The 26500-nt window shown below is 36.5% G+C and overlaps 2 protein-coding genes and 1 non-coding gene across 5 annotated transcripts in view; 2 read left to right on the top strand and 1 right to left on the bottom strand.

Annotated features, from left to right (window-relative positions):
- Nucleotides 1–26500, bottom strand: part of XRCC4 (X-ray repair cross complementing 4) — a 776985-nt gene that overhangs the window by 217644 nt on the left and 532841 nt on the right. Inside the window, exons 8-9 of one of the 3 annotated variants that reach the window (XM_035014787.1) lie at nt 12061–12159; nt 9060–9224 (exon numbers count right to left, since the gene is read on the bottom strand). The gene's annotated coding sequence lies outside the window, so the exon portion shown is untranslated. Of the gene's footprint in view, nt 1–3067; nt 3219–3247; nt 3328–9059; nt 9225–12060; nt 12160–26500 lie in introns of those variants that run through there. The other 2 variants (XM_035014788.1, XM_035014789.1) reach the window with 2 other exon arrangements.
- On the top strand, nt 3471–26333 carry TMEM167A (transmembrane protein 167A). Its single transcript, XM_035014790.1, has 4 exons — nt 3471–3543; nt 12935–13044; nt 17185–17219; nt 22438–26333. The coding sequence occupies exons 1-4, from the start codon at nt 3541–3543 to the stop codon at nt 22506–22508; spliced, it is 219 nt and encodes a 72-aa protein (XP_034870681.1). The 5' UTR covers nt 3471–3540; the 3' UTR covers nt 22509–26333.
- On the top strand, nt 14681–14816 carry LOC118017235. Its single transcript, XR_004681095.1, has one exon. It is a non-coding gene; the product is annotated as a small nucleolar RNA U109 (small nucleolar RNA).

Genomic DNA, 26500 nt, shown 5'->3' with positions numbered 1-26500 from the left:
AACTCATGTTCTCATCAGCGCTGGCAGCTTCACAAATGACAAGGAACAAATTGCCCTGGACTATAAAATGCATTAACTACCTCCTACCTGTATAAAAACTATCCTTCTATTATTTTAAGGACAGCCACCTTTTCCTAGAAAACAAGGTATAGCAAATAGACCATCGGTTTTATACTCAAAGAGTCAGCTTGAGATCAAAACTCTACTGCTTCATAGCTGAGTGACTTTGGTCATGCTATTAATGCATTAAAAACATTCACTGACTGCTTCCTATGTACCAGGCTTTGATATCCCCAGAATGAGTTAAGACACATTCCCACCTCTCGAGTGAGATAAAAACACCCAAAAATAATCATTTTACAAGCTTGTAAAGTGCAGAGGCAGGGTGATACCTCCTCTCAAGAGTTCACTTAAGCCAGCCTGACATTTCGGGGAAGGCTTCCCTGAGCTACACCTGATATGAACCTTAAAAGGTGAAAAGGAAAGAGATAAGAAAAGGCATTCCATGCAGAAGACCCTGCATGATGAAAGGCTTGGAGGCAAGAAACAGCATAATACCTGGACACGATAAACAATTCAATGTTTCACAATGACTGCCAATCAAGGGTGACTAAATTCAAATACCCAGTAGAGTTCATTCATTCAACCAAAGCACGTGCACTTCTGTGCATCAGACAGTGCTTTAGAACTTGGCATAAGGAAACAAAACAGATAACAATTCTTTCCTGTATTTTAATAGATCAAAAATGAAAAACCACCTAATAAATATGTAAAATACATAGTAAGGTGATAAGTGCTAGAGTAAAAAGAGAAGATACACAGGATAGAGAAAACTGGGAGTACAGAGGCCAGTGGGGGAAAGGGGGATAGTTGCAAAGCTGCAATTTTAAATAGGAGGTTGAGGTAAGCTTTATTGAAAAGGTGATATTTGAGCACGTACATAAAGATCAGTTGTGTGGATGTCTGGGAAAAAGCATTCCAAGCAGATGAAGCAGCCAGTGCAAAGGCCCTAGGGCAGAAGTGGGCTTAGTGTATTTAAGAAACAAGGAAGCCAGTATGGCTGGGACAGAGTGAGGGGAGAGGACACAAAGGCTGAAGTCAAGGAGGTAATAGGAAACCAGATCATGTAGTTTTGTAGGCCAATGTCAGGATGTCAGCTTTTATCGTGAATCAAATGAGAAGTCATACAATGTTTTTAATCAAAGAAGTAATGTTACATTCCTTCTAATAAACTTTTTATTTTGGAGTAATACTGAATTTACAGGAAAGCTGCAAAGATAACAGAGTTCCCATATACATCTCACCCAGTTTCCTCTAATATTAACGTCTGGCATTCAGAAAGAGAGGGAACTAAGAATATGAACTCGGGAGGCTTCAGTATACAGATGGTTATTTAAAGTCATTAAGATTTGATATAATCAAAAGGAAGTAAAGAGGGCGCCTGGGTGGCTCAGTTGGTTAAGCGACTGCCTTCGGCTCAGGTCATGATCCCGGAGTCCCGGGATCGAGTCCCGCATCGGGCTCCCTGCTCGGCAGGGAGCCTGCTTCTCCCTGACCCTCTCCCCTCTCATGTGCTCTCTGTCTCTCTCATTCTCTCTTCCTCAAATAAATAAATAAAATCTTAAAAAAAAAAAAAATTAAAAAAAAAAAAAGGAAGTAAAGAAAGAGGAAAAGAAGAGAAGCAAAGATTGAGCCCTGGAACACTCAACAATAAGAGATCATGAAGAACAAGAAAGACAGAAGGAACCAGTGAGGTAGAAGGAAAACCAAGAGAGTGTGATGTCCTGGAAATGAAGTGAAGAAAATACATCATGAAGAAGGAAGTGATTAACTGCACCAAAGGTTGCTGATAGCTCAAACAGGAAAAAGACTGGGAATAATCAACACCTGGAGACCACTGGTGACACTAAGAAGAGGATTTTGGGAAAGGGTGGGAGAAAAACCATGCTGAAAGAATGAATAGAAAGAATAGAAAAAGAGGAATTGGGATTTGGAACATAAAATCCTTAGAGGATTTTTGTTCAGAAGAGCACTAAATGGGGTTAGAAGTGGAGAAAGTTTAAGAGAAGCAGTTCATAAAGTAAAAGAAATAACATTAAGGTCAAAAATGGGTCTTAATCTAAGAGCCACAGGGAAAGCATATAAAAAAGAGGGGGGAGGGGAGAAGAAGGACAAAGACAAAACTTAGAACACAAACAGCCTTAATCTTAAACTACGGAGGCTAGCTGAGGATTAGAGAAAACAAGCAGTTAAGTAAAACCATTACCTTTTAATATATGTGTGACTATCAGTGAATTAAAAAAAAAAAGGAAATCATACAAAAGGAAACCATTAACATTATCAACACTAGATACAAAGTGAAAGGGGGTGGGGGATGAGGGAGGCTGACTAGTGGTAAAAAAGCAATACCACTTTAATTCAAAAACCTTATATTGAGTTCCCAATAACTATGCGAACTGAACACGTCAAAACACCTGTTTCTCCATTTGGATTATGCAAAGACAAAATCGGGTGGAAAATAAACCCTCATCTAATGGGATTATCAGAACTGAAAGAAACTAAATACTACTACTACTGATTAAAAGAGAAAGTTGGCATGTAATTCCTCTCGCTGATGGACCACTTCTCTAGAATACCTATGCAACTATTCAACTTAGGAAAGGGCAGTTTCTTTCCATTTGTTACTACAGAAAGTTCATCCCTTACCCAAAAGGGCCTAGTACGCTTCAGGCCCCAGGTGAAACCCATAGACAGTTTACAAAGGGCGAGGGATTGGGACAGAGGGGGAGAGAGAGAGAGAGAGAGAGAGAGAGAGAGAGAGAGAGAGAGAGAGAAGGCCTGCGTCAGAAAAGTGTCCAACAGCCTACTCAACACAACCCTCCGGATTCAAGTGTCTTACTACTTCCACAACCATTACAGGGCACTTCAAAGGCGCTCTGCATTCTAGAGAATCCCTCAGGTGCAAACGGAGAAACTGAAGAGGGGGTGTAGCAGGTGCACACCCTGCACGTAAGTTTAGGGAACCCAGGCGTCCGAGAGTGCAAAAACGGAAGGTCCAGGAGCTTACACATTGAGGGGGATCCGAGCTGGGAAAAATCATGCACTGAGGAATTCTAAAGGGAAATAATAGGGAACTAAAAAAAAAACGAAAGTAAGAAAGAAAAACAAAACAAGGACAAAACAAAGGGCTATTACTATCACTAATTTACTATTACTAAAATACGCAGCTCACGCTTCCGGACCCTACCTCTCAGTTCCTCCACTTCCGGTCTCCTCCAAAAGGCCCGCTCCCGCAGCCAGACGTCCCGCAGCCAATGAGAGCGTCGTCCACTTCCGCAAGGACGCCTGACGTCTTTTAGCTCCGGCCTTTTCCGGTTGCGAGGAGCCTATCCTCGTGTCCGGATCGCGCGGCTCGGGAGGAGGTACCCTGACAGGCCCAACCGGACGCGGGGAGGGAGCGAGACGGGCAGGCGGGGCGGGCACGCCTCTTCCGCCCTGGGCCCGGAAGGGTGATGTGGCTGGGGCTTCGCCGGCCTCACTATGGTAAGATTTGGGGCGGTGGGGTCGCAGCCTGGCTTTGTGAAGGGGCTGTGGGCGCGAGCTAGGGCTGGAGGGTTGGGCGGGGGCCCTCGGTGCGCGGGCCAGGGAGCCTTGTCACTAGCTTGATTCTGCCGGGGCTCGGAAGATGCTCAGACCCGGGAACCATGTGGCCCCTGCACGCCCAGCCAGGGAGAACCAGGGCCCAGCGCCCGAGAGACCCCGCGGTCGCAGGGCCCAGCGCCTCCCGCACACTCCACCTTTCTGACTTGTTTCGAAGAAGTGCGCTGGTTGGCTTAACCCAGTCGTTTTTAAGACTTTCTGTGGCCATTGACCCTTTGGAGGCATGGAGCTTCTTGAGTTTGCGCTTGTTATTTCGCGTCCTCTAATGTCTGAGGGCCTGGCCCAGGTGTTTCATTGTTGTCTTTAGAAACCCCAAGCTCCACCTCTTAATTTTCGTCTGTTGAGTTAGTGACCTTTCAGGCTCTTCCTACTCTACAAACTAGATTTTAAACATTGGCGATCTCTGGAGAAGTGGTTTTTCTTCTAGGACTGTACTTGGGGTGGCGTTTGGCCTCGGACCTTCCTTCCCCACACATTTTTACGGTTGTATTTATGATTTTGTGTTATTGCAGATTCTTTGGTAGTTTGGGCCTCTTAGGAAAATTTAAAATGAGTCATGAAAAGTATTCAAAAGAAATGCCTACGTTTTCAGGCAGAGGAAAAAAAGGTAGAGCCAGCATGGCCGGAGGACAGATACAGTAGTAGTAATACTGAAATCTCCCAAGCTGTCTGAAGCCCTTTTACCTTTGTTATAGTAAATGCCAACCGTCTCTACACCGGGTGAACTTAATGAAATCCACGGGCCAAATGTTGCATTTATAAGCGTGTTTCTGGGGAAAGGATGATTATAGTATCAAAAGCAAACATGACCCCCAAAAAAGCTATTGTGGGGTGAAAGTTACTGAGCTTATGTTTCCAGAGGTTCCTGCAGTACCCCATACAACACTAAACCCTTAGACATTTATTCGAAAACTCATTGTTTCTTGCTTTAGCCCAACTACTTTGATTATAAATGGGGCATAAGTCACAGCGTCTTTCCTGGAGAACTTACAGAGAAAATGGCAGTCTATTGACAGGTTATTCCTTTCCTAGCCAAGAATGTACTCCAGCTTCTTTGCCTACCTACCACACGATCGGATGAGTATACTTGCTCTTAAAGAGTGTCATTAGAGAACTATTACTTAACTTAGAGAATTTGATTCCTTTTTCAATTTAAAAAGAATAGAGACTGTTACTTTTTCTTTTTTTTAAGTAATCTCTATCTGCAACAAGAAACATGCTCTTCTGACTGAGCCAGCCAGGTGCCCCTAGAAATTGTCACTCTTAATTCTTGTACTTCTTCCTAGATGCTGAAGTTTAGTTATTCTACTCATAGTACAAGTCAAAGATCCATTTTCATCATCTTAGTGTCTTATCAACTAGCTAATAGCAAGACAGATACTGTGTTTAAGATGAACAGTATTTAAACTTTTAAGAACTTCAGAGTGCCTTTTCTCCCTCTTAGTATCGTTCAAGATTTATCTCAAGTTTCATCTCTTCCCAAAAATCCTTCCCTACTCCTTCTATTTTCTTCTCCTGGGTCTCCATTTGGGCATCCACAGTCCATGTATATACCTCCAGTGTACCTCCAGCCATAGCACTTACCACAAAAAAACAGCAATACATTGTTGCATATATTTCTTCCCTCTCTAGCTGGAGTTTTCTAGAGACCAGGTCTTCTAATATCTACCTCACAATGACAGGTAGAGTTAGTACTCAAAGGATTGCACATCTGGGGAAACAGAGTCATGTAAAATATGCTAAGTGTCTTTAAGGACTTCACAGTCCACTGAAGGAGATTATTAAATAAGTAAATTCCACGTGTTTTCTGTTATGATAAAGAGAAACAGCATGTGTAGTGGAAAGAGCTCTGAGAAATGAGATGGCCAACCAATTCAGTCCAAATTTCTGGGCATCAATAGTTTTTAAAAGCTTCAAGTGATTCTTTTTTTTTTAGATTTTATTTATTATTTGAGAGAGAGAAAGATTGAGAGAATGAGTGGGGGGAGGGGCAGAGGGAGGAGCCCAACAATGTGGGACTCGATTCCAGAACCATGGGATCATGACCTGAGCCAAAGATAGACACTTAACTGACTGAGCCACCCAGGCACCCAAAAGCTTCAAGGGATTCTTATGAACAGCCAGGCTTCATACCACATTTGACTCCAAACATTGAAAAGTTTTTCCCTTTTATCAATCTTTGTCATTTCCAACTGCATGGTCAGAACACTTTTCTTCATAACAGGATTTGCAGTTTGTCCTTTGGAATACTTTTGTCTTACCAAATTATCAACATGTAAAGTATTAGTCCTTCATATTTTTTTTAAGTCTGCCTATCATGGTTCTATGTATACTTTCTCCTATTAACACCTTTGATCCCCTTGTTTTATATTTAGATCTCTGGTGTCTATAAAATCGCTCTGAAACTAAGCAACACAAACACAGCAAATACATTATAGATACCATGACAATGAGATGAAAATAAGTGCAAATGACCACCTATATTGCCAGGGGAGAACACTGCAGTGAGGTGCTTCTACTCTGAACTGTACCTTTTCTCATAGTCATGAAAGTTCTTAAGTGGAAAGGTTAAATAGAAAAGGTCTACATTTTTGAAACAGGACCAATGAGATCAAATGGCTATTTAGTCCAACTCCTCATTTTACAAGTGAAATTAAACTAATAATATAGAGGTGCAGATTTATCCAAGGACAAATTAATATACTGGATTACTTCCTAAATAATGCAAATGTTTAATGGCCACTGATGTTAAGAGGTTTTTAACATCAAGACATTAAGTAATCCTGGTTTCTTGGTTTCAAATTAAACCAAGATAATCTGCATATGGGGTACAATTTCAGTGCTGCCTTACAGTAAGCAACAAAGGTTGAACTTAGGTGCTAATAACACCAAAATAAAATGTCAGTATTTCTGTGTGTTAATGGAAATATTAATCACCTGTGGTCATTTATCTTGGGCAAGTGGGGAGGGGTGTGTTTGCACATTTATATACAGGCTTCAGTTATCCCTGCATTTCCATGTTTTCCATTTTAAGAGAAAAGAGTGGTACATATAAATTTACAAGTAGAAACTAGTTGGAAAATGCTGGTCTGACCTAGATTTGTATGTGATAAAATGCTGACCCACTTTTGCAGTACTGTATAGTTTTTATGACAATTAGGTCAGGAATATCATTTCTGGGTCCTTTTACCTTCTGAGAGGGATAAATGACTAGTTTTGTGTAAAAGCCGTAAGTCTTAAAACAAGTAAAATTGTTACTATTTGGAGTTTTAAAAATTGTAAGTCTTTGGTATTCAATTATTGTTTTAAAGTGAATTCCAGTTAAACCGAGGAATTAATATGTCCGTTAATTCCACGTAAGATGCAATCAACATTTGAAGCTCCCATGCAGTGTTACGCATAAAGAAGGCCCTTCATCCACATATTGGTTAAACAGTTTATTTTGATAATGCTAAAAATAAATAAATAAGCAGTAGGGAGCTCAAGTGATCCAGGACTAATGAAGACTGTAGGCTTAGTCTTTTCTGTAGATTAAGTACAGTTAGCAACCAGTCACTGAGCACTCCAGACAACTGTTCAGCATATTAATATGTATATTTCTGCTGCCTTTCTCATTGCTTCTTTGTGCCTTTATACTGCTGGGATCTTTCCCCTGTTTTCTCTCTATTCGTAATGTTTTGGATGGTTTCTTAAACTATTTTTATATATACATCTAAAAACAAAACCTAACGCTGAATTCTTGCCTTTATAACCAAGCTTAATGAATATAGTTTTAACATTCACTTGTGACTGAAAACAAGAAATTGTATCTTCATAGATAAAATGATAAAAATTGAATCTGAAAATATTCCTAACTTCAGATTGACTTGAGAGTAGAGAGTTTTTTAAAAGATGTGTTAACATCGCAAGTAGTTTTTTGTTTTAGCACTAAGCTTTGCATCAACAAATCTTCATCTATTCACTGATAAATTATTTCATCTACTGTAGTGGTGGCCAGATGAAAGTGAATTATTTTCGTTATTTCAGAAGGCCTAACAAATTGTGATTTACTTCAGAATGATTATACAAAGTGACTCATCAAGTTGATTTCTTTCTGGTTTGCATAATTTAATTTAGTATAATAGTACTAATTATTTGAAGCATATCAAAGTCTATGAGTAGTAGATAGGTCTGGAGTGTGGAGGGATAATAAAAGGGGCCTTTGGAGAAAAACAGTTTAGGATGTCCATTGCAGTTTTTTAGAAGAATGAACACAACTGCGAGAGTAACCGTCAAAAGGGCAAGGCTGCTGTATTCCACAACCCCAAGTGTTACCGTTCTCATTATATTTGAGGTTGTGCTCCAGAGAGTCTAGGGAATGTTATTGGATACCTCTTAATAAAACGGAAGTGTTCATTGGTATAGCAGAATGCCCTCCCCCACTAAAAACAAAAATAAAACCCTGTAAATATGTTATCTTACTTGGCAAAAGAGACCCGACATGTGATTAAGAAATTTGGAATGGGGAGGGGGATCAATTCATCACAAGTTTCCCTTTAAGAGGGAGGCAATAGGATCATAGTCACAAAAGAAGTATCAAGGTCAGTGGGATGAGGGGTCACTAGCTAAGGATTGCAGACAGCCTCTAGAAACTGGAGAAGGCAAGAAAACAGATTCTTTTCCCAGAGCCTCCAGAAGGAATGAGTTGTATTTTATAACTCCTTAGTTGCAGTGTACATTATTTGATATTTAATAGTTGGCTAAACTTGTTAAACTCCCTGGCACTGCCTGACTGAAAAGTAGGTAAACCTTAGATTTGAGAATTGAGGTTGTGGAATTTGATGCCAGCCAGCTAGCCTGCTTGGTCAGGTCATCCACACCTCTGGAAGATGTATATCTCTTAACAAATTAGGTGGAGTCAAAAACACTCATTGTCCCATATGCAAGTACTTTGAAGCTGGCTTCTTGGTAGAACTTTCTCTGAATTCCAGTTGGTGATATAAGGAGATTGAAATGTTGAGAGGGAATTACCTCAGGCCTTTATTTTACCCTCCAGCCTGGGCCCTTAACATAAACATGGGGGTATTTGTTTCTTCTGTCTGCATTTTCCAAAATCTCATTGACAAGTAAGTATCAATGCAGAGCCATGTGTGGCAGTTTCTCTTGAATAGTTAGCCAAATATTCAGCAGTCTAATCTACATTTTTTTAATATCATGCATTGTTAATTTGGAATTTAAGTATGCTCTTGAATTTGTTGAAATGTTCATTATTTGCAGTTGTTTTCAAGTTCCTGTTCATTCAACATTTTTCAGTGACTTCTGTGCTCTATTTTAATAGGCACAAGGGGTCGATGTGAACCTCAGTAAAATAGAGGAGACCATTACAATACAGTTTGATGGGTGCTATCTATGATACACACCTGCACTACAATCCTGACTGCTTCGTATGGCAAGTGGGGACAGGGAAGACTTCACAGAGGAGGTGACTCTTGAGTTGAAACCCAAAGATTAAGTCAGTTCACCAGGCAGGCAAAAATAGATGGCCTGTGCAGAAACACAGAGTACCTTGAAAAGGATGTCATGATCTGAAAAAAATTAAACAGTAAATGAATTTTACTTCCATTACCTTTTTTAAATCATCTTTTCCTCTATTTTGTGATCGACTATGCTTGCTTTTTTTCTTAACTTCTTCCTTTTTAATAACGTTTTCCTATTGAAAATCCCAATTATTTTTTCTACAAGAATAGGAACATCTGTTTCTTTTAAAACTGAGATGAAAATTTTATATCAGCGGACAACAGATGCTAAGCATTAAAAGGAATACTTAGGTAGGGTAAGAAATGGTAGGCTAATGTCTATAGCTTTGAAACATTCTTGTTTGAATCTAAAAGACTTTACCACCTAAGATTATTTGTTTAAATTTTAGGGTCTATAAACCCCAGAAACAAAGTTGTATGTATCATATATTGCACATTTGTAAATGGTTTTCATTTATAAATGGTTTCACACACAAATGTATATATACACACCCCACTTCTGTAATAATAGGCATGTCTTTAAGTGCCTCTTAAAATCTTTTATTATATAAAAATTCAAACATACAAAGGTAGAAAGAAGAGTATAATGAAGCCTCACATCCTCGGCATTTCATCATCAACCCCACACCTCCCACCACACATAATGAATTATTTAGAAACCAATCCCAGACATCGTATCATTTCAGCATTTTTTTTTTTCACTAGACATTTCAGGGAAAGAAAAAGTACACATTGCAAAATTGTGAAATTTAGATACTCCATTAGGAACATGATAAACCTACTTTGCAAACTGATTTTCCAGCCACGCTACTACATCAGTCCTTTGCTTAATACAATAAGCCTGCTCATTATTCCTTAAACATGCAAATTCCTGATTCTGAGGATGTTTTCCATGCTTTTGTCTCTTCTGGAGCCTGCTCTCTATTTGCCAACCTAATTGTGCCCTTTCTTGACTTCACTCAGTCCTTGCTTTCTCCTTGAAGCTTTTCCTGATTTTTCTTTATGAAAACAGCATTTTTTGCCAGTATGGTTCAGTCGCCACTCAGTACATGCTACAAAGAATTGCTAGTTATTTTTAAAATATATGTCCTGTTCTAAGTTGATTATAACTGCTGTATGCCTCAGTTGTCTCATATATAAAATACAGGTATTAGTAACACCTACCTCAAATATATGAGGATAAATAAAATAATTAAAATAAGCCTTCAGTGAATATCAGTTATTGTTGTTAGCTACAGACTCCTGGAGGGAAGGAATCCTGTGCTATGTACCTTTTTAATCCTGTGTCTAGCCTCATGGTCCAGACAGAGTAGTTACTAGATACAGGTTTCGTTATGTTGGCTGGCAAGAAATCTGTGCTTTGTATTTCATGAGGTTGTTAATCAGGTACTATATTAATATAGTCACATACATGTTCAAAATATCTTTGAAAGATAAACATTGTGAAAAACTTACTGTTTTCTATATAGAATTTAGAGTTCATTTATTGGTTTATTTCAAGTTATAAAATTTGTACGCCTTTCACAAATGTAAAATTAAAATCCAATTCAATAAGAAACCAAGATATACTAAACTTTATCCTTTGTATATCCATGAAGAAATGATTTGCGGGCGCCTGGGTGGCTCAGTTGGTTAAGCGACTGCCTTCGGCTCAGGTCATGATTCTGGAGTCCCGGGATCGAGTCCCGCATCGGGCTCCCTGCTCGGCAGGGAGTCTGCTTCTCCCTCTGACCCTCCTCCCTCTCATGTTCTCTGTCTCTCATTCTCTCTGTCTCAAATAAATAAATAAAATCTTAAAAAAAAAAAAAAAAAGAAATGATTTGCATACAAAACAACTATTAAAATAGTAATTACAAATTTTATCTTTTTCAGACCATAAAAATAATTTGAGAATTCCAGAAAAGTTGAGAATTGGGCCAAAAACCTTCCAAAGATAATGCATTCCCCCCTCTTGTTCACATAAACGTTTACATAGCTGAAGATATGCTGATTATGAAATTTTGTGTGCTGTTTTCCCCACTGTTTAGCATTGTACCTAAGCATTTTTTTGTCTTTAAGAATATTGGTAAATACCATATATAATTTCTTAATGTTTTGAATAGTTTGTAAATACTTATCATAAAAGTATGTAACAGGTTAAAAAATATTGACAGTTTCTGACAAGGTTCGTTCTTGTTTTAGGATTCTCCTGGCTGTTCTTGCTTATTTATTTTTCCATATGAGCTTCAGAATCAGTTGTGTATTTCAGAAATAACTGGTATTGAGTTCACTTTAAATTTATAGAGTAGCTTTATGATGTTGCCTTCCAATGTAAGAACATGGTATACCACTCCATTCTACTTTTATTTTTTCAGTACATTTAAAGGTTTTGCCAGTTTTGTTCTTTGATGCCAGTGCTGCACTCCTTGTTAAGCTTATTCCTAGATATTTCAGCTTTTTGTTCTACTTGCTATTATAAATAGAAACTTTGTTTCCATTATGTCTTTCTGCTAGTTGGTAACGTAATTCTGAAGGCTGTTGATCTAAATATTTTAGTTAGGTACCGAGCCACCTTACTCAATTCCCTTGTTGTGTATAATCATTTTTCACTGGATTCTTTAGGGCTTTTCAGGTAGCACTTACTATTTGTAAGTAACAATTTTGCCTTTCTCAAAAAATTTTGTAACTCTTACTCTTTGTCTAACTTCTGATACCATAGAAGGTCCTTCTGAGTTTACTAAAGAAGCATATTGCTAGCTACTGTGTGAGACTGATATATTTTATCTACCTTATGTAATGGAAATATTATTGTTTTAAATCTATACACATATATATATATACATATATATATAATGGTATTCCTGCACTTTCAAAAAATTGTTTTATTTATTTGGCCATTACTTACTGGTCTCCTATGTGGTAGGTACACAGTCATATCCTGGAGTTCAGAGCCTGATGAGACGTCCACTTTCAGGGATGAGTATTATAAAATGTATAACAGTTCCTGTGAGAACAGAAAGGAGAGTTCTGTGTGAAAAAAAGGAGAGGGGAGGTCAATGGGTTCAAGGAGACTTCCTGGAGAAGATGATGCTTGAGCTGAATTTTGAATAGATTGAGTCCACCTCCATTTTCCTTTGATTGGAAAACTGATTTCCTGTGATTTCGATGTTAAATTTTTTGAATAACTTTTAAGAATGAGCAGTGAAAGAGCAAGTGGTTTTTCTTCACCAAAACCTAATAGCTTAGTATTAGTCAGTGCATGCAACATGATTGCTTAAATGTGGAGCATTCTTAACAGAATTTCAGAATTGAAAGAAACCTTAGCCAACATTTAGTCTATACCCCCATTCTCCACCCAGTTTTACGGATGTGAAAGAGAGACTGAGGTTAATGGTTCAGCTGAAGTCATACGGCCAGCTACGCTCAGAGCCTGTAAACTTTATGTCCTACCTAGTAGTCTGGGCTCCTAGAACATCTGTATTAATTACATATTGATTCAGTTTTGGTGAGATATTTTAGATTCATGACATTTTTGGTAGTGTTTTCAAGTTCTCGAATTTAGAATTTTTGTTGCATCTTCTGCATTCCTTAGCCCAAAGAATGGAGAGGAAAGTACACTCTTGGAATACCTTATGATTTGGGGTTTTAAGTGTTCTCAGACATGCCATTCTGTTTGTCTTTGAGAAGAACAAAAGTACGATTCTTAATATAGAATTGCCTAGCAGTTTTTACCTATGCTGTTTTTCTTGTGATATTAATTTTTCTTTTTCTCTTTTTAGTCTGCCATTTTCAATTTTCAGAGTCTGTTGACTGTAATCTTGCTGCTTATATGTACCTGTGCTTATATCCGATCCTTGGCACCCAGCCTCCTGGACAAAAATAAAACTGGGTATGTTACTAATGATATCTAATCACCCAAATTAGGTCCTATAGACATTGAAGGTAAATTACCATAAAAGTCATTAAATAATCTAATTCCTATATGTAACTTAGTTTTGTAATAACTTTTTACATTCTCCCTCTATTTTTAAATCTAAAAACTTTGTATGCACAGAATCTTAATAAATAAAAAGATAAATATCAGAAGGGACCGGACATGTGTCAATAAAAAGTATACTTAAAAAGATACGACAGGTTTTTTTCTGGGATTAGAAATACAGTTTAACACTTTCAAAGATAGTGTTTGGCCTTAATTTTTTATGCAATAATTAGTAAAGTTGGTTATTAAAAAAAAAAACAAAAGTTGGTTGTCATGTTTTTGAAGCATAAAACAGTTTGCAAGCACTGTGTCCATAAAAATATAATGTAGACATTTCCCTCTCCAGTCCAAGACTGCTCTAATCATATGGGCTCCCTATTAGTATCAGAAAGCAAATATCTTTGGAGAAATTTATTTAGCTTACATAAAGCAGTAATAAAAATTAAGTCTTGGGCTTGACACATCTCTTATATGTTCACACCCTGAAAAAATTTGAGCTCAGTATGATACCACACAGAATTAAAATTTTAAAGTGCCATCTTCATAACACAAAAATACATGTTGAATTCAACCAAAAGGAAAAGTATATAAAAAAACAGAGACTATGTGGTGGAAGCTATGTAAATTTTCTTCACCTTGCATATTTATTAATTTCTATGAAAAATTATCTTAATCCTTTCTTAATAAAAGCCTATACCTCTTAATCATTTTAAGAAATAAAAGAATGAAAGAACACTGCACATAGGAATAATTATCTCCAGCACCTGTATTGGGCCAAATAAGGATCCTGCAACATCAAATTCTGTTTTTCCACTAATAAAAATCTATAAGAGGCAAGGTGATATAGTCAGCTATGAGAATAATAATTTCTGCTTCTCTCCTTCACCTCCATGCTATCTTTGAGGACATAATTAGCATTTATTCAGACATTCTGTCATCTAAATTATTTGGCTTTTGTTACCATTTCTTCCTTTTTATTTCCTAGGGTTGTTCAAACATGTATAAAGGAATAAATAGAACCTTTAACAAGTTTGAATATTAAAAATCCCTAATCCTGTTCTAATAAACTGGTCATCTGTTGCTATTAGCCTGAGGGATTTTATTTAACCTACTGATGTTATTTGTCCATCAGTTTTTATGACAATGCCCCTCTTCCTTTGTAAACATTGACTTTTCACCACGTTTTTTTCTCTGAAGTCCTCTTGCACTTAGTCTTCACTCACTTTGTCCATTTTTTGAAATTATATAGTACATTGTCCCTTTGTTGAAGTTGTATAATCTTACTTGTTGCTTAGCTGTGCGTGAAGCCTTTCCACCCAACCACATTGTTTTATTTCTTCCTTCCCTTTTTCTGCAACCCCTGACTATTGACTTAAAGCATATGGTGGAAACCAGTAAACATCCTCGTTGATGTGTTGCTTGGTATTGTAATATAATACATAACATCTACCTAATAAGATATTTAACTGTTTATTTCATTATAAAAACAATCACATAGTAGAATAGAATATTTATGCTTGTCTGATGTTGTTGTGAAGAAAGTAGGTTGCATGTGGAAAAGTCTGCTCCTCATTCTTTGGGGAGCAGGAATACATCCATTACATGCTACATTAAGAAAAGGAGTTCTCAGGGCTGCCAACCTTACAGTAGAGGTTGAGTAGTAGTATATTTCTCCTACATGTAATACCAAAGAAATAGCATGCCTATTTCTATATTTTGAACCATATACTGATACAGTCAACCATTAAAAGACTTTTTAAAAAATTTTACTTCTATTTATATAAATGTTAGGCCCCATTTTATTTTCACTTGTATATAAGAAATATTTTCTCTGGGAGAAATTCTTAACAGGCTATTGTCCTTTTCTGTTACAATATGTGTTTTTATGAGACTCATTAAACTGCCCTTTCGTTATAGTGAATATTCCATGTTTAAGTAGAGATATCTAGCCTAATTGGATAAAACAGGTTCTTGATGAATTCACTCTTGAAAATAACAGGTTTTTTTGCTGCTTCAAATAATAATTAAAAAGCAGCAATAAACAGTTGGTACTTTGCCTCATTTCCTATTATCATAGACCTGATTAGCTTTATCAGCAGATACACTTATTGGCTTATAGCCATAGAAACCAAGCAATGTAATTGTATTGGTTTTTCCTAACTAATAAAGTTCTTGTATTTTAATAAATAGCATTTGGCATATGACAGAAATATGTCTAGGTAGGGAAATATGGGAAAGGCCAAAGTGGTACTGATAAATCTCTTAAGTTGCCCGAGTTAGGAAACTTTTTTCATTTGTATAATTTTTAGTATATGTGTTATAACAACTTCCTAATGATGCTCTGAGTTATTTCTAGGTTATCAAACCTGAAATGACCCTGATTGTGATCATAGGGTTTTAGATTATGTTCTGTGGGACTCTTAGCTTCCCATGGAGGAGCTTCGGGTGTCCCGCCTCTGAGGCCCTCATCCATAGTAGCTTTAAATCAATGTGCATGTTATAATCAATAGGTTTTTAGAATCAAGGAACCATGGCATTGCAGATGACTAACCAATTGTCTTCCATTTTTTGATGACGTGTAAGCCAATTTTAAGTGATATCTGAAGTTACTGTCACATGTGCCTTTAACCTATGTATTACTGAACACAGCACATGTTAGTTACTATTCTGAAGAATTTCTGTGTAATAACACATTTAATCCTTATAACAAGCCTATGAAGGTGAGTGCTATTAAAGAGAAAATAACTTGCTCACAGTTATACAACCAATTAAGTAGGATTAAACTTAGGCACAATCTGGCCTTTATGTTATCCTACATTATTTTCAAGAGTATATTTGATTTTTGTCCTTTTATTCCTATAGTAGAATTGTTGCACCTGTCAGAATGTCCATCCTTCAAAATAAACTTGTATCTTTGCCCATTTCATGTCATCTGAACTAACAGACTTTTTGCTTTGAGGTCAGGAAGTTATACTTCAGAGGAGGAATATATATAGAACTTAATCGAACAGTAATTTCTTTCAGTCTTAACCACGCATATATAATTATTCATCAGCCAGCCATCTCTTAGGGCAAAAAAAAAAAAAAAAAAAGCATGACATAAATTTCCCTGGAATTTAAGTATTTCAATTTTGTTACACCAGTCCTAACCTATGCAATAAGTACCTCTAAGTACCACTAATTTATCTTGATTTGTAGCCTTGTATAACACCATTTATAATTCTCTCCTTTTGTCAGAACAACAAAATAGTTGTCTACAATGTTTTTATATCTTTTAGCTATCTCTATTCATTGAATGACTCAGTTGATTTTCTTCTAAAGCTCGTACTTTTTATACATGCTGAATAAGTGAAATATGCATATAATTTGTATTTAATTCATAGTATATTCATTCATAGAATTGTGATGAACATCTTCATTCTAATTCTTATTTCCAGAATGTATGTGTTTTAAATGCCATATTTAGTTGACTCATACACAGTGTACTCTAAGCACATATTTTTTTTTATATCCTTCCTTATTGAGTTGACATAGTTATATAAATGCTATCATTGGAGTTCATGGTTATAAATCATTTAAATATAGAACTACATTCTGTAAAAGTAATTTCTTTAGTATGAGAGTTTTATTTTTTCATGTCAAAAACACCCGAACCAACTGTGTTCATTTACCATTTTCTCAAAATTAATGTTTATGTAAAATGGCATATGTATTTTCTACTTTTGAGAGTAAAGCACTTGAAGTTGACTGAATTAATTCTACAATAAAAAGCCCTGTGCACATTTTTGCTGCACGTATTAGTTTACCGTGGGTTTAACCTGGGATACCACATGTATTCCAGTTTGTAACAGTTTATATACACTAACATTTGGTAAGCAAGTGTGTCCTACTTTCCTACATAAATGGTGGCTCAATATCAAATAAATTTCAGTTTTGAAGTACGAGAAGGTAAAAATGCCAGTTGGTAATGAATGCTGTCTAGGATACTGAGAAAATGATTTACCTTTCCCAATAATCAATAGCTACTTTTTCCTTTTTTATTCTATGCAGATTGTTGGGTATATTTTGGAAGTGTGCCAGAATTGGTAAGTGTCTGTTATAATCTCCACATCTTCAGCTGTAAATTGTTGGGCAGTTTACTTATGGCATATTCACACAAGTCAAATGTCAGTTTTAAAACTCCAGGCTTCCCAATTTTGTGCACTTCTAGAAGTTTGTAGAATTCCCCAAACTCTTTCCTTATGCTATTTAAAGCTAGACGTGGTAGATACCTCAAAATACTTAATTAGCAGGAAGATGGAAACTACAAGAAAAATCTAATTCAGATATCAAATTCTATGCATTCCCTAGTGTTGAGATTTCAGACAAATGTGTACAGTTTTATGCACACATGCTTATAGTATAGAACATGCTACTCTGTATAATGTGTACTATTTTTATAACTAAGGATAACTTTCCCATCTAATGAAAGGCTTGCTAAGCAACCATCTAAACATACTCATTTTATTCCCCTATGCTAAGTCCAAGAATGTTAGAATGTTATTTGTTGCTTTTGGAAAGCATTAACTGTTTCACCTATCAAATTTGTGATCATAGCTGAGTTTTGTTCTAATTGATTAAAGTTAAATATGATTATCTTCTAACTTTTCATTATAAAATTAGTAGTGTCATCGTGTGTTTATGTTTAAATAATAATATACTCTTACCCCATCCCTATATGTATATAACACTTAGCACAGTGCCCAGTTCATGGCAGACTCTCAAATGATTGGCAAGTCAATGAATTAAAATGTACTTTACTGATGTAATTTGCCAGTATTCTCAAATAATAGGTTATACCCTTTTAAACATAGCTAGTTCTAAAAAAAACATTACAGAGCATTTGTGATTGTTCCACTTGGATGGAGCAAAATGAATATTTCTCCTCTTTGGAATTATTTACATGACCCCCTCCAAAAAAAGTTAGATTTTAGTACTCTTCCAGTATTTAATTTGTATGTAACTGTTTTTTTCTTTTATAAAGTTACGAGACTTTCATAATAAGAGAAAAATGTTGCTGCATTTGATGGTTAGTCTAGTTAGCCAGTCTGACAACAGCCTGAATTACCCACCCCAATGAATCACTTTAAATAGGAAGGGGGAGTTTAGGAGTCATGTCCCTTAGATAAGCTGCTTTCTATCTAGAGTATTGTTTTCTTTTGGATTCATTTATCATAGATAATGGAAAATTTAGAAGATGGTCCATAACAGGAAACAAAATTGATTAAAGATTAAAAACCACTACAGACTAAGATTTTGTAACATTTAGAAGTTTTTCTAAATAAAACATACTTCAGAAATATGTTGTTAGCCACTAACATAAATAAGTGTGAAGGAGCAGGTTTTCTTCCCTTGAGCTTTTGGTGATAGGCAAGACCCGTTAACAGTGGAAGTTTTCAGCGTCATACCAAATTATATAGAACTCCTTTTAAAATCTGTTACAATGAGATTATAAGATTTGTTGGCCTTTCAGGTGTCTTGCTATAGAAAATGACAGTGTACTATAAATAGTTTCAGAGTACTTTGGGGGCCCTCAATCTAATGTATTGACCATTGAAACAGACATCTTCTTGAGAATTCATAGTGCTTTTAACATGTTAACCTGTCCTTCCTCAGTGTTCTTTGTCATACTTTATTATCACATAGGGTGATAGACATGTGAATCTTGATCACTGACTTTAGATAGGTAAACCCTAGATAAGTGGTTATCAATCAGGGCATTTAACTGTGTCTGGAGACACTTTTGTCTGTCACAACTAGAGTGGGGGGACATATACTGAGTATAAATCATGGATGTTGCTAAACATCCTACAAGGGGAACAGAACAGCCCCTTACATAGAATGAGCCCAAAACGTCAGTAGTGCCAAAGTTGAGAGGGCCCAACCTAGATTTATGGAGATTTGTGGTACAGACTTATCTGACATCCAGTCATGCTGAACAGCTGCAAAGCCTGAAATAACAGTAGAAATCTTAATCACTTTAAAAATAACCAAGAAGGGAGAGATAAAGAGACAGAAGAGCACCCTTGATGGCCAATTATGATAGCTAGTAGTAAATGTAAATACATGTAAACCAAATTGCTTGTTTCAAAGCCAAGTCACCCAGAAAATGAAATAATATTGTCAAGGAACAGAATGCAAAGAATACCTCAAGAAAACTTCAAAGAGAGAACATAATGGAAGAACAAGACCGTTCTAATACAGTGAAATTCTCTGGATCAGAGTAATACTGAATATTCATTGGTAAAAATATAAAAAGTCTGGAGTTAGGAGGTAGAGCTTTCACCTTAATATTATGAAGTTGCTAATTCATAAATAAAAGATTTTAATTAAGGGATTTTAAATTAAATGTTAAGGTATTTTAAATCCATTTTGTGTAATAAATTAGAGAAGTATGTACAGCTTCATTCAGTAGCCAACCTAGGTGACCGTTTTCAACAATTGTCACTTAAAAGTATAGCTGAAAGTGAGGGTTGCTGGAGTGGGGGGTGGGGTGGGAGGGATGGGGTGACTGGGTGATAGACACTGGGGAGGGTATGTGCTCTGGTAAGTGCTGTGAATTGTGCAAGACTGTTGAATCTCAGATCTGTACCTCTGAAACAAATAATGCAATATATGTTAAGGGAGAAAAAAAAAGAAGAAGAAGGTAGCAGGAGGGAAAGAATGAAGGGGGGAAATTGGAGGGGTAGACGAACCACGAGAGACGATGGACTCTGAAAAACAAACAGGGTTCTAGAGGGGAGAGGGGTGGGAGGATGGGTTAGCCTGGTGATGGGTATTGAGGGCACATTCTGCATGGAGCACTGGGTGTTATGCACAAACAATGAATCATGGAACACTATATCTAAAACTAATGATGTAATGTATGGGGATTAACGTAAGAATAAAAATTAAAAAAAAAAAAAAAAGACCAGATTTAAAAAAAAAAAAGTATAGCTGAAAATTTAAGGCATCTAGTGTGTAGCTCTCTCAATGATTTCCTGTAGTATCATCTGTTTTTTTGTCTAATTATAAACTGTGCCTTTCTTTTTGCTTGGTCAGTTATTTTCATTTTTTTCTCTTGACTGTATGAATGTCATAGGTTAAATGGTTCAATTAAAGTATTCGTTCATGCCAATTATGTGAAAGCATTAGTTTTTCATTTTGGCAAAATGGCTCAGAAAATGTTGATGCTGATATGCTGCTTTCTCAGCCATATGCTCCTCTCTTATCTTGACACAGAATATATCCACCAAGGAAGGATGCAATTTTAATAGGAAAAGGCCCAGCCAAATCATCTTATCATGTTACACATCACATTACAGCAACTGTTTCACATTCACTTAAACAGACCTAAGACCAGACAAGAAGTAACATTCTTACCCAAGTTCAACTAAAGATGTTTAGTTCTACCACATGGCAATCTCTTTTAAGAAAATTAAAAACAGGAAAATGAAACCCATATGTAAATTATAGCATTCTGAGTTGGAAGATGAGGAAGAGAAAAACTTTCTCAAAACTTAATTTCCAGCAGATGGAAAATTTAGGGCAATATTAATTTCTTTTTTTAGGTGTTTAATAAGACAATATTGACAATTAGAGTATCTAGCCCTAATTAGAGTGACTGGCTTGCTTATGAAGTCCACCTGAAAGTTATGTCTGAATGGTTTGGTTTGGCTTGATAACTTGGGTTGTTGCCCAGAAAATTAACATTGGTTAAAAATGATGACCCAAGTTATTTTTTAGTTTAAAAATTGTTTTTTTCCAGAATTAAAAAAAAAAATTTTTTTTTTTCCAGTTGAGATAGTGGCATTGTGAAAATGCTTTTGTCTCATATTTTAAATTTTCCTTTAGCTAGAACGCAGCCCAATGTCTATGGATAGAAAAACACTTTCAGACAAACAACAAATGTTTCTTTTACTTGTATGTGTATAATATCTTTTGTGAATATTGTTATTGAGCAGACACAAAGGTAAAATTAACAGCAATATGACCTTGTGAGCTCTTCGAGGAAGCTCTGAAAATAAAAACGACCTTGAGGATTTTAGTTGATGAGGATGGTCAAGATTGACATTTTCCAGAGGTCATTAAACTTGCCAAATAAAATAGTTCCTTGCTGAAGAAACTTAGTTACTGGAAGAGAGCTGATATTAAACATCATAGAAAAACACAAAAACAGTCTCTACTACAGGACACCAGGTATATGTCTATGATTATTTCTAGAAGTAGCACATCACTCCCTCTTCTTCCTTCTTCCTTTCTTATGCATCCCCCCGAGCAGCATAAATGCCTGGTGCTTTGTACAGCCCTTCAATAAATGAAAAGCAGGAAAGAACGAGATGAGTTTGGGATAACTCAAAATTACAGGGTCTCTATATAGTTTCACAAGCCAACTCCATTCTACTTCATGCAAAGGAAAGTCTCCAAGTAAAAACACTTAAAAAACAAATGTGAAAATTGACATATAAATAAGTGGTTTTATGTTCTACACTTCTAACCCAAGAGTAATCATGAAGTCTTTCTTTAGAGATTCTAGTTAATATACAGTGTAATACTAGTTTCAGATGTATAATATAGTGATTCAACACTTCCATATATCAGGTGGTGCTCATCAGGACAAGTGTACCCCTTAATCCCCATCACCTGTTTCACCCATCCCCCCCCCACCTCCCCTCTGGTAACCATCAGTTTGTTCCCTATAGTTAAGAGTCTCTTTCTTGGTTTGTAGCTTATGCCCATTTTTCAAGTGAAGTTTTACTGATCGCTCTTTGTTTATGTTCATCCATGAATGCTTATTTTTCCCCATTTAAGTGTCATGAATTGCTACCACTGAGGAAAAAAGTTATAGCTAAAAATTGTATGTTGAATTTCTTTTTATAGGTAGAAATTTCCTTTTACAGGAAAAGAAGCAATATTTTTTGCCCTTAATTGAATTATTTGAGATCATTTGTCTTGGATCTGTGTCCTACATTCTATGTTGTATTTTTCAATATCTGGGTTTGTGCAGTGGCACAGGAATTGTGCATTAAGGGTTTTCTAAACACATGGAAAGGAGGTGGTCTTAGAAATAAATCAGCATGATTTAACTCATTCTATATTGTACTTGCTTTTATGCTGCATCTAGTTCTTGTTTGGCCCATCCCCCCAAATGTGTGGGCCTCCTAGGTAAGAACTTTATCTTGAGCCTTATGTACCCCTCTCCCATAGTAAGTAATAACCTTATCATATCCATGTTAACTTAAACTCAGTTTATCAACATGAATATCTTCCCCTTTTTTTCAACAGGTGAACGGAAGAGTCCTTACGTTGCAGTATGCTGTGTAGTGATGGCCTTCAGCATCCTCTTCATACAGTAGCTTGGAAGAATATCAGAATTTAATTGCTATCAGATTTCAGTATGAAAAAAGGACTTATTTACAGAAAATAATGGAATGAATGGTTAACCCTTTTATCTCTGAACATTGAATGAGATAAATTTCCAGCTGCTGTTCTCTATTTTTATTATTGGACCAATGTTCTATATAAATAGGATGTAACCATTTAATACTCGACGAGGTTAATATGTCTGTAACAATCAACCTCAGTACCATCACTACAATATTACATTCTGCAAATGTTATTCTGTTATGTCAGATACCAGTTTTTAGTGAGGTATCTCTAAGGCGCATAATAGAAAACAAAATTGGTAAATGACCCAAGTTTCTTTCACTGTGATTCGGGAATGATAAATCCTTATAGAATGAGACATTTTTCTGGACTAGCTTTTTTATTGGAAAAAAAAAAAGGTTCCATTTGTGTTGATAAGGATTGCATTCATATTTAATAATGCTTGCTTTTTCCTCTGGTCACACCAGAGCATTAACAGAGTACCTCGAAGCAAACTCTCTAGTGTATCCCAGGTGTTTCAGCCTTTTATAACAAGCCTATGCAGTTCTTAAGGAAGAAGATAAATGAGATCAGACTTAAGAGTAGTACCGGGAAGATGTTCACACTTAGCATAAAAGAGTTTAGAATAGCTGACTGGCATAGTAGCCTCTGAAAACTCTGGATAAGTATGGATAAAGATCTTAAGCATAAATGTGACCAGCTGTCATTCTCTAAATAAGACTGCATTCTTAGAGTGAAAGTAGCAAAATAGAACAATTAATTACAGAATGATTATCCTATTTGTGTTTTTCATTCTTTTATTCTTTTTAGTGTCAGGTCTCCACTTATTTTAATTGCCCCAAAACAAAGTGTATTTTGTTTGTTTTTAAATACAGCACTTTAAATCTAGTTTACTTTTTGTGTCAACTTGAACTAGAATCTTCTGCATAACTCAGTAGGTGATGGTAACAGTTTTCAAATCTGCTTATCCATATACCTTGTCATAATTATCTTTGAGTTTTGATAACAGAGAAAGAGCTTCAACGGTTTCCATCAAAGCAAGCGAAACATTTGGAATGTGACTTAAAAAATTTGCAGTAGAGCAGTTGTAAGTTTAGTTATCATTTCTTAAGTTTCAACTGAAATTCTGTTAGAATTTCGAAGCTAAGAGGAACTTAAACATCTTAGCTAAAAATTGCCCATCGTAGGTAGTACTAATTAGATATTGTCCTCAGCTATTAATTCCTTTTCTTTTTTTAAGAAAATATTTAGAGTTATTTGAAAGTGAATCTGCCAGTAGCTCTTTCTGTAGAAACAAAGTTTGGAACTAAAAGCCATCTATTTTTAAAGAACACTTTAAAGTACTTGAAAAGAATTCTAGGAAACATGTAAGAAAAGCTTGTTAAGCATTGCCTCTTAAAAAGATAAAAGCTGCTGTAAGCTATCAATATAATTGTTTATTTTCTATTTTTGGCATATCTCACTTGCTAAAAGTTGTATATTTTGCTTTAGGCAGGGAATCAGGTTATGATCATTGTGCCTACTCTGAACTGTCTCTTGGGCTTTGCGTCAGGTCAAGACTTTTCAGGGTATCCTAAAAATAGGACTCTTATCAGCATATACATGCAGAGTAAGTCACCTTTCTGGGTCTGGCTTCAGAGTGGCCATCTGTTGTCCCACTCTGTTGCCAACTAGACTTTCAAAAGCTATGTCAACTAATTTTTTATATGCTAACACAAATCTAATATGAATAAAGGGAAGAATATTCTAGATAATCAGTTCTAGGGCATTTCTTTAATTTTGGCATTTTGGAGAAGGTAGGTGGAAAGTGGAGGAAGAAAAAAGTTCTTTGAAAAGTTTGTGGTAACATACAAAAAATCTTGCTGTGTGTAGATGCTCAACAGAGTGGGAGGCAGCTTATTTCTGACCCCAGACACTGTGACCTTTTGAAACACAAGCTCTTTGGGAGATAGAGGATTCTATGAAGAAAAGCAATTAACATTTTCTTTAATGTACTTTTTTCAAAGAGCTACCACTGAATCCTATTCTCTACTCCAAAGGGCAGTGTAGGTAGTTTTAGGCCCACAGAATATTCAGATATTCCTGTGGTGGTCTTGGTGGGGTGGTAGGATGCAGAAGAGGATTAAGGATCAATTTAGCACCAGATAGACTGCCTCTGTCACACAGTCTTACTGCGGGGCTGGTAGGGGTGGATGGTGGGCACGGAGGTCCACAGCTTCCAAGGTTTGGATACTCTCCCTAATCTCTTTCCTGGCTCCAGAATTTTTTGATTCCATCTCTCCTGGAAATTGTTCTGTGCTGATACTTGGTTCCTGAATGGCCTCAGCTTTGTCCATGGCAGGAGCCAGTCTTCCTTCTGGGCAGTCTTAAAAAATGGTCAATTAAAAGACCACTTAGTCTGTTGAATTCCATCCGTAGCTTAAAAAAATTTGGACTCAAGTCCAGTGTCTCGTAAATGCCTGTGCCAGGCACTTTCCATGTTCAAGTTCAAAACAGCCTCTTCACACTGAGGATAATAGAAATAGGTCATCTGTAACGGATTTCTGCATCTTAGTAATATGCACATCAATAGAAGAGGTCAGAATGAAGTGACTTCTCCAGGTGGACAGAGTGAAAAATGAACAGGTCTCTGCCTAGTTTTGTGGGAAAGACCTAGCATTTGTATATAGAATTTATACATTTGACCCTTCTTTCAAGAAGCATTTGTGGAGTATACAGGACCTTATCACTGAAGACAGAAAAACAAGTACATAATTTCTGTCCTCTAGTAGTGCACAGTGCAGTAGATGAGAGAGATGAAATTATTTATACAAAGTGCAATGTGATAGCGTTTATTATTGAAATAATGCCAGGATTCTGGAAGAAAATAAGGGTGACAACTTAGAGGTAAGAATTTCCTGCCAGAGAAGCAGTGCTTAAGCTGAATTTAAGAGCCATGTGCATGTCATGAACCATAAGCACCTAGCTTGTTGTGCCACTTGGGGAGTATTAAGACAATAAGCCTATAAAGGTGGACAGAGGTTAGATCCTAGAGGGTCTTGTATTTTTTCTCACTATTACCTACCTCAAAATTGAAGTTGAATACAATGTTCCCTCCTGCCTGGGAAAAAAAAAAACCTTTGGTGTATGTGTAAACAAGGTTAAGTATATCCATGCCAACCTTAATTTGGACCAGGAATACAATAGTATACTCTCCAGAGACTCCCCTGTGTAGTATCTAAAGCCAAGGTAACATTAGTCAGGTCAAGTATTTTCAGCTCATACTTCGTCAATGCCTAAAAAGCAGCCATGATTCTCAGAGCACACATCTGCACAAGAAGTGGAGGTGGTTGCACTGTCTACGTTTCCCGTGTGCACAGGAAAGATTTCTAGTAAGCAAGGACTTGCACTCTCTTCAAAAGCTTTGGGAAGGTGCTGGATCATAGGAGGCTGAAAGGAATTGAAGATTCTTAGGGACCACTTTGAACTTATTTGGTGTTCAGTAAACAGTAGATGTTCAAAATAGAAGTAACTGAGTAATAGCGTTGTGAATACGATAGCCTTGTCAGTCTCAATCAGCAAGTTACCGCTGGCTTCCAAAAATAGCTTCGTAATTATGTCATTTATATACTGCCTTCCATGATTTCTTTTACTTTGCCCTAAACTAATCCCAAAATAATCTGAAATGCACCTCCGACATCAAAAAAGGGGGAAGGAGGAAATCTATTTCCTGTGATTTTAAGAGAACAGAATCATCCTACTCTGGTTAGTGAACATGTCTGTGGTGTGTAATAAAAATCAGAACGAACTCTCAAGAGCCTCCCAATTTTGTCTTATTGTCAGATGAGTAAGAACAGTTTCTTAAGAGGTTAAAAAATTGAAATTGGCATCTTTTGAGTAAGATGGGAAAAGAGAAGTGTTTCTGTTCATTTTACCTGCATTTTAATTCATGGCTGGTCAAGATTCTTTCGGGGGAATTTAT

The sequence above is a fragment of the Mirounga leonina genome, unplaced genomic scaffold (assembly GCF_011800145.1).
Source record: "Mirounga leonina isolate KUSES-001 unplaced genomic scaffold, KU_Mleo_1.0 Mir_168, whole genome shotgun sequence".
Lineage (NCBI taxonomy): Eukaryota > Metazoa > Chordata > Mammalia > Carnivora > Phocidae > Mirounga > Mirounga leonina.
This window is presented reverse-complemented; position numbering and strand designations above follow the sequence as displayed.